The following is a 12,457-nucleotide window of genomic DNA, read 5'->3' on the forward strand; positions in this document are numbered from 1 at the left end:
GAGAGAAAAGGTAGAAATACTGTCAATACACCCAATCAGGTCATATATTATGTACAACACTGGCTTTTTAAAGAAGTGCACTCTCGTTTTAAGGAAGAAATGACATAAATCTACATGAATGAACAAATTCAATCTGAGGTTTGAGTAGATTTGTTCTGGTTTTAGACGAGATAAAGCCTCCAGTAGTCGTTATTCTCTTAATTCAGATAATTTTGTGTCCTTTCAAGTGAAAAAAATTATTTGTCTGATTTCAATTTTATTCTAGTTCCATTGGCGCTAACATTTGTATCTTGGATTGGTTCAAATTAGACTCAAATTCATTCATTTCTCTCCTTTAAGATGGTAATTTTTCCAGTGTTGTGCTTTACTTTGGGCTAATAATCAGCGGCTTCGGCCCTTGGTCTATTTACAATAAAGAAAATCGTCCCTCCGCCAAGAAAACTTGCCAACTTCTGCCATATGCCATCAACTAAAACTTACTGTAAACCAGACTAAAATGCATGAATATTGAATTCAAGTCTGCTCACTGTCCGTCCACCTCATTCGCTTCTAAACCCGGCCTACCTGATGTCACTCTCCGGCCGAGGGATGACGATGAAAGCCGAAATCGAGGGCTCTGTATCCGGGCAGAAAGGAGGCTCACGGATGATTCGGCGACAGGATGACTTTGAGAGGAAACCCGAGCAGCGTCAGGCTAAAAATAACCCGCGCCGAGACAAAGGGAGGCTCCTGAACGCAGCACGCACTTGCTCACTCACTCACTCACTCACTCACTCGCTCACGGACGGTCTCGCAGACGCACCCTCCACAGCTCGATCAGCCGCCCCGTACGGACACAAGACATCGTCCCAACGCACATCAAGGACGCAAGAACCATGTGAACCTTTTGGAGAAACACCGCAGGAAAAATAAACTATATCAAGTTGTTATTTGTCAAAATGGGTATTTATTGATTGATTGATTGAATGATTTTGTATAGTTTTGACGCCAAATTAGTCCTTACATTGAACGTTTTGTGTTCCTTATGGACCTTTTGTCAATGCTAGCCGTCCAATCCTGCTTTCTGTAAAAGGAACTTTGTCAGCAGCCAAGCAAATCTCGAAAGGTTTTACAGTATATCGATCCGAGGAGCCGAATTAAACGCTAACAAAATATTTTCTTCAATGTTCTTAACAAGAATGTACCTGCTTCATCTTCTCTAAAGGGGTTTTATTTTTGTTGCCGTCTGTCAAAGTGTATGTTGATTGAAAAAGCCTTGTGCTGAACTCTCCAAGCATTGGCTTAAATGACTTGAATTGAGGAAATGTATCCTGTTTTTGTCGGTTTTCACTCATTTAGACACTTTTCCTGATCGGACCAACATTACTTTGCTTGTTTGAGGACATTTCAGACCAGTTCTAGGGTAAATCTCGCTTGAAACAAGAAAGTAAAATTGCCAGTGAGATAAACCAATTTTTTTTCCCCATTGGCAAAGAAAATTACCTGAAATAAGGACAAAATGTATTGAAACGAGTCAGAAACATCTCAGAACCAGTGAAATAATCTAGGACAAATGCCCAACTCGTCAAAACAACTAAAATTTGGATTATTATGCCAATTAGGCCTCCTTGTGCCCTTAAAGGTGCATTATGCAACTTTTTAGGTGGAAAAAAAAAAGTTGATAAGTTGATATTAGTGCGTATTATACCATGTAGTGACCAACCTGAGTATGAGTGGTGGCCACAGTTTCCATCACAGTGGTCTCCAGGACGCTCCAGGTTCAATTGTTCTGTAGGTTTGCAGGTGAGAGGGTCCGTCAGCAGTACAAAACAATAGAGTTCGGGAACGTGACGTCATATCGCTAAGCATTATGGGATTAGCAGCCATTGTAAAACTAATGGAGATTTTAAAAGTTAAAATACTGGAGTGATTGTTCACATTAAAACACTTGGAGACCACAGTGAGTTAGATGTATTTACCAGCAGTAACTCAGGAGTAATTCCACTGGTTTTCTCTCCACTTTTTATACTGTTTTTAGCTAATGTTAGTCCATGGAAATGTATGCTAACAGCTGCAAAGATGGCGGATCTCCATGGTAACTGTGGACATTCCCGAACTCTATTGATCCTTGAGTGTTGTTGAGGCTACTGTGATCAAAAGTAAAGCCGCCATGCTGACCACTCGTACAGTCGGTTGGTCACCACAAGGTCAAATACGTATGCACGAATAGCAACTTTTTTTTTGCAGAAAAAAAGTTCCATCACACACCTTTAAAAATACATTGTTGGATACACACTAGCATGGCGCCTTTGCTTTCCATCCAGAAGGCTCCAGGACTGCTGATTCTCACCTGAAAGCCTACAAAGCAATTGATGTAGAGCGCCCAATGCAGCTTTTCTCTGATTGGTTTAAACGCTTGTCAGTCACGCCCACTGGACAGGCTAGTGGACCTTTTAAATGTGACGAATGGTTGGCTTTCGCTCATGCGCCAACTGCATCTACTGTACCACACTTTGAAAACCTGATCACGGAACCAAGTCAAGACAAGATTCGTTTTCTGAATAATCCTTTTATTTCATGTAGATTTCCATGTTTTTTTTGCGGTGCGTCTCAGTCTGTGGTTTTAGAAAGTCGCTTCGGAGCAGGTGAACAGTGCGTGGCTTCTCTTTGGTGCTTGTAGTTTTAAATGCATAAACGGTTTCCTCGTCCTCCGCGTAACCCTGTCCGTCAGAGGCCATTTCGGGAAAAAAAGCATCTGGGCCCTTTAGCCACTTGTATCTGAGGAATAAAGGGGGAGTTTTCACAATAAATAAATAGATTTTGTCGGAGTGCAGCAGAAGGCAGAGAGAGTTTGTGGGGTTAAGGTTCGGTAGAACAGGCACAGAACAAGCTTTGGTCCCTCCTGAGGTGCACAGACAGGTACGTCAGGTGAAGAAGCATCGTTTTTTTGTTTGTTTTCGACACAACCCAGTCTGAGAGCGCGGCCCTACTGTTCCCGGGACAGGAAATACTGTGTGAAATGATTGGATGGTTTGAATGAAAGAACATGTTTGCAGCATGTGCTTTTTAGTGGTTATTAAAGGTACGGTCACAACTCAACCCAATGGCACAAGTACAAGTTTGTGGACGGACCTGAAACGCAGACCCTCCAGAGTTCAGTCGGTGGCTACGGTTACATGGTCAGAAAAATCAGAGGATAAAATACACGGTTTTGCTAAATCCAGAGTGCCTCAGCTCCGTCTCTTCCTCTTTAAAGTTACCCTGGCCCACGAGTCTGAAGAGCACCTGGTTCGTATAGTTTATTTGCTAACTCGCAAGCTTTTACTTTGCTACTGTGGCGATCCAGTGAGTAACTTTTCTCCTTCAAAATCCGAGAATTATCTGGAAATGTGATCATTCCAAATCATCAGGGTTTCATGTGTCGGTTAATTTGTTGATTTGTGCGTCAGCGGTTCAGTGGAACGGCAGCTCCATCACTCAGAGTCGGATTCATGCTGATTTCAATCATATGATACGATTGCTGTTGTTGTTTACTTCCGCCATTTTGGCCGGATGTTTTGGTGAATGGTAGGCAGCAGGAGATACATCCAGGCCTCTAATTCTGTTGACAGATATATTACAGTGCAAGGGAATCAACGCCCTGTTTGTGAGCATTGTTTTTGCCTATCTTAGAACTATTATCTATTAAAACATTAAAATTCCTACCACTGCCCGGACGTGACAACATCGCGATCGCTTGTATAATGTATATTAAAGGATATCTATATCTATTTCCTTTTCTTGAAGTAATTAAGGCTCCCTGAACATTCAACAGGTGGTGAATTACACAAACCTGTGTTTCATCAATTCTGGTACGGAGTTTTAGTTATTTTCACATCTTTCTTTCTTTACATTTTGTTGAGTGTTGCTGCTGTTTCTGCACAGGTGTGAAAGATCAGGAGGAAATCAGATTATGCCATTTTCACGCCACTTCAATCATCTAAATACTCCACAATTCAGATAAGGATGTGATTTTTGGGGTGCATGTAATCCTAGCCTAACCCAGCTTTAGCTTCTGGGGGTTGCACTTATTAAGATCTGACTGAAATGTTTTGCGGGAGAGAACTGTCTTGACAACAGCACAGACCTTGGTCAAAAGCACTGCTCATTTAAAGGAGAGAATCATGGGAGTGTAAGCTTAACACGACAGCGCAACGAGCGCCTTTGCATAGTATAAGATTCACATTCCGAATATTACAGCTTTTCTTCATTGATAAGACACTGTGACACACGTTTCCCTAAACTCTGCACACGTTCACGATCAGAACTGCACTCTGGGCTCAAAAGTGCACTTTGTTGTGAAAAATCCTGCGCTCGCACACAGAGGTAATATAGCCACCAGGAATGTTTTCAAGAACAAAACAAAAGTTGTGTTTATGAGGAAGGAGTTTAAAGCAGGTTATGGCTTTGCATAGAGGCAGTAGAGCTCGGGATTGTTTCATCAAATCAAACCGCCAAGGTTTCTGGGATTCCCGGCACAATAATGGACCAATGGAGGTTGAAGAATGTTAAATCCTGGAGCTATCGACAACCCATTAGTTCGACGTCTCGTTATTCTGAAAATGTCCCATTGAGTAGGCCTAGAGCTTGAAAAATAAAATTAGGTTCAGGCAAGAGTCAACTGACCTTAAGGTTCCTAATGAGAGCCATATTATCGCTCTCAAATCCATAACTCAACTGGGTTAGAGCTCAATGGTAAATTTTCGGAATAATGAGACGTCGGACTAATGGGTTGTCGGACCAATGGCCTGGCACCATCAACAACGCCATAAGCGGCAGATTTTAATTTGTAACATTCAATCCCGAACTCTAGTAGTGTCTTATCAAATAGGAAAAACCCGAAAACAGACAGACGCTCTTCCTCAGACTGGGTGTGTCGTAGGTAGCTGTGTCGCCATATCTTCAGCCCCGGAACCTTTCTGTTCTCTTTTGGCGCAGCTGTGGACAGTCGGAACCCTGTCATAGAAGTTTATCCATGGTTTTGCTCCTCAGCGGCGGGGGAGGGTTGGCGGCTGAGATTTTGCGGCACACGGTGTTGGTGTTGGTGCACCGGCAGCCCGGGCGGGTGGCTCTGTCGTGGGCGCACCGGCACAGGGCGAGGCAGAGGCGGGCCGGGGGGTAGCAGCACAGGCAGGGCAGGCAGACGGAGAGCGAGGCCATGGCGGTGAAACGCGAGCAGGAGCGAGGCGCGGAGCAGGAGCACGGCCGGTCCGCGCAGCCGTCCTCATCGTCCTCGGCCGAGCAGTGGTAGAACAGGCCCTTGACGCAGCACAGGCAGGTCCCGTACTCCACCAGGCTCTCGGGGGAGCAGAGGCAGCGCTGCTCGCATACCCAGCAGGAGGGCAGGCGCCGCGGGGAACAGCACTCCTGGCACTTACAGCGGCCGCAGCGCTCACAGATGAACATGTGCTGACCCAACTCGTCCTCACTGATGCCTTTCCCGAACGAGAGGTCCTGCTTTAGGTCCCCCTTGGGCTGGGAGCGCACCACCGAGCCCAGGCCGGAGTGGGAGGGCGTGAGGTGGGCGAGCAGGCGCTGGTCGGAGGCGGCGGACGTCCGGGACAGAGTGGAGCTGACCGTGCTGGAGCGCGTCAGGTGCGCGTGTTGGCTGTGGCTCCGGGGCAGCGCGGGCGGGCCGTGGACAGGGTACACCCGGTCCTCGTGGGCATAGAAGAAGCCCGTCTGAGGCCCCCCGAGGTCGAACGGCAGAGGCCGCTCCACATAGTCATTGTTGGCGCGGATGGCCCGGATCTGGTCCAGAGACAGAACCTGGTCCAAGGGGTCCATCCTGCGGCGAAACCAGGACCGGAGTCACGGTACATCAGCCAGACCTGCGCACACAGAGGGTCAACGTCAGTGAATGAAGATTTAGTTAGTGCTTTGCTGCCGATGTAATGTGTCTTGTCTTGTCTGTCATATTTTTTTTTATTGCAGACCTTTTGTGAAGCACTTTGGCCAACAACAGCTGTTATTAACTGTGCTATATATAAAAGTGTGATTTGATTGCTATATAAGTTGAGACCATTTACCACTTTGTGTGCACTCTTGTTAGGATGAATTCAGGAGATTAAAACCATGGGTAAAAACAAAGTCAAGCGTATGTTAATTGGTCAGAGGGATTTTATTTTGGAGCTCAACACTCCTGCCCTCCTCCTGGAAGTAAGTATCCAATTGTAAATTTTCAGAGATTTAAAAGAACAATGGAGTTGATCAGCTACAGTGTGACTCAAGGACAATTTTAAATGGAAGATTAGGCCAAAATTTAGAAACTGAAGAAAGAAAAGCATTTTCACCTTAGGAAATTTACTTTCTTGGGAAATATCTGCACAATGGTCAGTAGTTAGTGCATAGCTGGGGATGCCAAGGGTCCCCAGGCCTCAAATTTGACCCATCCTTCAATGTCTGATATTCAGGGGAAAGAGATTCTACAGTTTTTGAGCCCATAAGTAAAGCCCGTTTTAAATCACTGGTCTTTAGGTTTGAGGACATGGCAATCTGACCTATTTACTGTCAGAAAGTGCCCACGTAGTGGGTCTGGTGGGGCTTTTAACGGGACGAAACACGATTTGGAGAGTGTCCTGTAAGTCCGCTGAGGCCTGAGGGAACATTAGGGCGTTCTGAGGCGGGAGATTGAGAGAAAGCGTCTGCTCAGCGTCAGAGTCTTCTGCTCTTTATCTTAGATCCGCTCTGTGTTTGTCCTTGTTTTCTGGAGCTTGGACTGTGTTCACATGTCAGCTTTTTGGAGACATGATTTCTGTCAGTAAAGCCTGTGTGATATAAATCGTCAGGTTCAGTTAGCAAACAGTCAATCCATGTATTTTTGAACCAACAGAAACTGAAAAAGTAAGGAATTTTACAATGAGATGGATATCAGACATTGAGCTGGGCAATAGACTTCACTTTAACCAAATATCAAAAGCAGCCACTGCACAAAAGGATCTATCAGTACCACAAAGAGAGCGCCAAAAAAAAAAAAAAACGCATAAATTGTTCGTTTCTGAACATGTTCCTACAAATGAGCACTTCTGAAGGTCACCAGCTTCCCAGACCTGTAAATAGAACTCTTTCTCCCCACATGGTCTGGAATGGTGAAGCCAGTGTTTAGTGGCCATTAAATGGGTACCTGCCCTGCAACGAGCAGAAAAAACTGAATATGGATCAGAAGCTACTTTTATCCATATCCATCCATCTATCCATCCATCCATCCATTTTCTTCCGCTTTATCCGGGGTCGGGTCGCGGGGGCAGCAGTCTCAGCAGAGATGCCCAAACTTCCCGATCCACACACACCTCCTCCAGCTGTTCTGGGGGGACCCCGAGGCGACACCAGGCCAGCTCGGAGACATAGTCCCACCACCGTGTCCTGGGCCTTCCACGAGGCCTTGTCCCACTAGGACATGCCTGGAACACCTCCCGCGGGAGGCGACCAGGAGGCATCCGAAACAGATGCCCGAGCCACCTCAGCTGGCTCCTTTCGACGTGAAGGAGCAGCGACTCTACTCCGAGCTCCTCCCGGGTAACTGAGCTCCTCACCCGATCTCGGAGGGTGCGCCCAGCCACCCTGCGAAGGAAACTCATTTCGGCCGCTTGTATTCGCGATCTTGTCCTTTCGGTCATGACCCAAATCTCATGACCATAGGTGAGGGTGGGAACGTAGATCGATCGGTAAATCGAGAGCTTTGCCCTCCGACTCAGCTCCCTCTTCACCACGACAGACCGATACAGCGACCGCATCACTGCTGACGCCGCACCGATCCGTCTATCGATCTCACGCTCCATCCGTCCCCCACTCGTGAACAAGACCCCGAGATACTTGAACTCCTCCACTTGAGGCAAGGACTCCCCACCGACCTGAAGAGGGGAAGCCACCTTTTTCCGGTGGAGAACCATGGCCTCGGATTTGGAGGTGCTGATCCTCATCCCGGCCGCTACACACTCGGCTGCAAACCGCCCCAGTGCGTGCTGAAGGTCCTGGTTCGTTGAAGCCATCAGAACAACATCGTCCGCAAACAGCAGAGATGAGACTCTGAGGCTCCCAAACCGGACACCCTCCGGCCCCTGGCTGCGCCTAGAAATTCTGTCCATAAAAGTAATGAACAGAACCGGTGACAAAGGGCAGCCCTGGCGGAGACCAACACGCACCGGGAACAGGTCTGACTTACTGCCGGCAATGCGAACCAAGCTCCTGCTGCGGTCATACAGGGAACGGACAGCCCTTAGCAGAGGGCCCCGGACCCCATACTCCCGGAGCACCCCCCACAGGGCACCACGAGGGACGCGGTCGAACGCTTTCTCCAGATCCACAAAACACATGTGGACTGGTTGGGCGAACTCCCACGAACCCTCGAGTACCCGATGAAGGGTATAGAGTTGGTCCAGTGTGCCACGACCAGGACGAAAACCGCATTGTTCCTCCTGGATCCGAGGTTCAACTATCGGACGGATCCTCCTCTCCAGCACCCCGGAATAGACCTTACCGGGGAGGCTAAGGAGGGTGATTCCTCTGTAATTGGAACACACCCTCCGATCCCCCTTTTTAAAGAGAGGGACCACCACCCCGGTCTGCCAATCCAGGGGCACTGTCCCCGACCGCCACGCGATGTTGCAGAGACGTGTCAGCCAAGACAGTCCTACAACATCCAGAGACTTAAGGTACTCAGGGCGAATCTCATCCACCCCCGGAGCCTTGCCACCAAGGAGCTTTCTCACCACCCTGGTGACTTCAGCCCCGGTGATGGGCGAGCCCACTTCCGAGTCCTCAGCCTCTGCTTCCTCATTGGAAGACGTGACGACGGGATCCATCTAACCATCCATAAATCCATCCATCCATCCATATCCATCCATCCATCCATCCATATCCATCCATCCATCCATCCATCCATCCATCCATCCATCCATCCATCCATCCATCCATTTATTTGATCAACAAAGCAATGCAGAGTTCAGGCAAACATACTGTCCAACAGAGGTAATTTCCTTATAAGTGTTGGCAGCAGGTGGTGACGACCTGTCCTTAGACTCTCCGACTCGGCGAGGAAAAACTCAAAAACCCAAACCACCTTGGGGAGAACTACAGAAGGAGAGATCCACTCCCATGGACGGACAGGCTATAGATAGTCTCAGGGCCGATAGGAGTCCCTCGGCAGACAGGGTCAAGACCGCGGAAGAACGTCCAGTCCTTTTTGGAACTTCCATTCTTGCTGTCCAGTCCCTATAGGCAGGGGCTCCTCTGCATCCTCGTAACAACCTTAGTCACATGCTTAGTCTGAGAAATCTGATACGTCTCCACACTCAGTAGGCCGTGTTATGTAAATCAAATAAATCTTTTTTTTTATCAACATTTTACACATGAGATGTCAATGTCTTTCTTTTCCTGCCCTTTTCTGTCTTCACTCACAAACACTTCTACTCTTTGCACAAGATTGGACTAACTTCATCAAGTTCGGAGGGTTGATCAACATAAATGCAACAGTGGCTCCCTATTGCAGAGCCGTGCTAAGCCCCAACAATCTGAATGTTCTCACTGACTTCATAAACAGCAGCCATGACTACTGTGAGAGTTTGCTTTAGATGAATCGAGATCGAGTTGGCTCATAGATATACCTACGCCATTTTATTGTACAAATGAAGCACAAGCAGACTTGATGCCCGAATGCCAGGCCACAGCAAAGCGGCAGATGTATAACCGTCCCTTGCGTCCCTTCCTTTACAGCAGCAGCAGCAGCAAAAGAAATAAAAACACTCAGCATTCTGGTAAACTGATTCCGAACACATCCATTTCACTGAACATGGTGAAAAAGGCCTCAAGCTACTCGTCTGCTCCTCGTCTTTACCAGAATACGAGCTCCTTATCTGATCCAGAGGAAAACACACTCATATTTATTGCTCAACTGCCTATATTCTGGGAGTCCATTTTTTTTGTTATAATGTTATATTGTCAGCAAAGGCAGACCGGGAGAAATGTTTTGTTTGATTCGCGTTCGAGTAATATCTTGCACATTTCAATTTCGAAATCTTTGCCTTTTCTACCAAAGCAGCAGACTTTATTTGGTATCAACTTTTTATAGGTGAGCCACTGGAGTCAATAGGAAAACAACAGGTATGCATTTTAAACTTTCTCTGTAAATGATTGACTTATGTAGGTAAAGATTTATTGACCATTTCCTTTGATTTATTATTTTCAAATAATAAATAAGACCTTTGTATGTAGGTCTGTCTGTCGCTGAGTGGATTTCTTCCTCCTGTTCTTCCCACAGCATGTTTCCATCTGCTGCCGACTGCATGTTTAGACTTCTTTGGACAATATACTATTTGCCTGGACACTTTTTGCTTGGACAATACATAGGTTATTGTAAACAGCCCTTTGAGGCACTTGATATGATTTGTGAAAATGGCCACATTTGCATATCTGGCTACTAAATCAGAATAGGTTTTCTTGCCATTGTCGGTGAAAAGGTTCACAAAAGTAGGAGTTTTCTTTGGTGCAAACGTGCAACATGAAACATAAAGCTCGGTAGAGATAAATGGTACCCTTTAGAATACAGCCCGCAAGTTTCAAGAAAGTAATTAAAAAGGTAACTAAGCTGCACAAGGCGTAACTATGGTGTTCAAGGCAAACAAAATAACAATTCAACATATAACAATAGCGTGACTGTGTTTATGTGTACAGGTGCAAGTGATAGCAACGGATCTGAGTGTGGACGTACCACATTGTGCAATAGAGTAGGGCTGGGCGATGTGGACCAAAAGTCATATCCCGATATATTTTGGTTGAATATTGATATACCATATACACAGTGCTTAATTTGATTCCCCGTTTGGGGCAAAGCATTCCCCCAATTACATTTTTTTCAGGGTAAAGGATCCGGGAAATATTTAGGAGGATCCGGCAAAAAATGTATCTGCTATAATGGTGTCTTATGAGAGTGATCCGGCAAATGTTTTGGCCTGTTCCCCCAATCCATCACATCAGACCAAAAGTGTTCCTGAAAATACAAATTTACAAATGAAGCACTGGATAGACATATATTTTTTCCGCAAGGTGAGAGCTGTGAAATGAAACGCTAAGTCAAAGTCAAAGCCAAATATAAGTAGTTTTATTGAAAAGTCTATGAAATGTAAACATAAACACTACAACAAAGCTCCGTAAGGTGCACATTTAAATAATAAAAAAAAAAAACATCTTAAATAAAAATAGCCTAGAAAAAAAGCAAGGGCAGCATTTATACTGTATATAAGACATAACAAAATAAAGTGCTCAGTTTAAGAAAAAGATAAACTTTTTTTAAAAAATCAGCTTGAGATTACTTGTTTCTTTTTGTTAACGTAATAGCTTATCTGAATTTGAAATATCCCGATATATGCGCGATATGGTCTAAATCCATATCTCATTCAAAAACATATCGATATATCTTAAATATCGATATATCGCCCAGCCCTACAATAGAGCAGTAAAAACGGCTGCAAAATGTTTTTTACGTTCATGAGTCTGATGGCAGGGGGGAAAAACTCTTATTTTACTCATTTTATTTCACCTTTATTTAACTTGGAAAGTCCCATTGAGATTCAAAACGTCTTTTGCAAGGGAGTCCTGGCCAAGAGGCAGCAAAAGATACAATTTCAATTACAAGACTCAAAACAAAACGACACACACATTATTAATAACAGTTTAACAATTTCAATAGGTCGTCTCAACTGCTTTCAATTTGGACTGAAAAAGGGTTCAATAGAAGGTTCAGTTATTTTCCAGTTTGTATGGACCGTAGCCTCCTTTGAGGGTAGAGGGGTGAATAGTCCATGTCCAGGATGAGAAGGGTCAGCTGTGATCTGACCCACAGGCCTCCGGGTCCTGGAGGTGAACAGGTCTTGGAGTGATGGGAGCTCACAGCCAATAACTGCACCAGCATCTTGGTCGGAGAACATCCTCTGCTGGGCCTTCTTGATGAGGGATGGTTGGCTCCCATTTGAGGCCCTGGGGGATGGTGGTGCCCAGGGCGAGGGGGGGACGGTGGGGCTGTGTCTTTCCTGAAGTCCACGATCATCTCCACTGTCTTCTGGGCGTTCAGCTCCTGGTTGTTGTGGCTGCGCCAGGAAGCCAGCCGGTCCGCCTCTCTCCTGGAGGCAAACTCACCCCGTCCGAGATGAGCCGACGAGGGTGGAAACTTGATTAGTTGACAAATGGAATTGTGTTTTTGTGGGTGTTCAAAGCTCAATAAATCAGGCTAGGAGCTACACATTGTTTAAAGTTCCCCAGCACAAAACATTAAGGTGCTCAAAAGCTGCTTAAAAAGATGGAATAAAGCGTCACATATATATAGGACCTGTGCGATCGTGCGTCATCTACAATCAATGAGCGTGTGAATGTTAGTGGAAGGCACTGAACACAGTAGACGAGCCAAAAGACTGCTCGACAGAAAGTGCGCTGTCTGAAAAAATCCAAT

At 45.9% G+C, this 12,457-nt stretch overlaps 1 protein-coding gene and 1 long non-coding RNA gene across 3 annotated transcripts in view; both read right to left on the minus strand.

Annotated features, from left to right (window-relative positions):
* LOC306970399 (protein sprouty homolog 3) overlaps window positions 1–12,457 on the minus strand; it is a 489,858-nt gene that overhangs the window by 466,304 nt on the left and 11,097 nt on the right. Inside the window, exon 2 of one of the 2 annotated variants that reach the window (XR_013793391.1) lies at window positions 4,857–5,849. Coding sequence is in view for 1 of the 2 variants with exons in the window: in XM_079566373.1 (XP_079422499.1) it covers window positions 4,978–5,805 (828 nt within the window). In the remaining variant the exon portion in view is untranslated. Of the gene's footprint in view, window positions 1–4,711; window positions 5,850–12,457 lie in introns of those variants that run through there. The other variant, XM_079566373.1, reaches the window with a different exon arrangement.
* The window catches only part of LOC306970430, a 441,258-nt gene that overhangs the window by 157,749 nt on the left and 271,052 nt on the right, over window positions 1–12,457 (minus strand). The gene's annotated exons all lie outside the window — the stretch shown is intronic.

The sequence above is a fragment of the Gobius niger genome, assembly GCF_951799975.1.
Source record: "Gobius niger genome assembly, chromosome: 11".
In the NCBI taxonomy this organism is placed as follows: domain Eukaryota; kingdom Metazoa; phylum Chordata; class Actinopteri; order Gobiiformes; family Gobiidae; genus Gobius; species Gobius niger.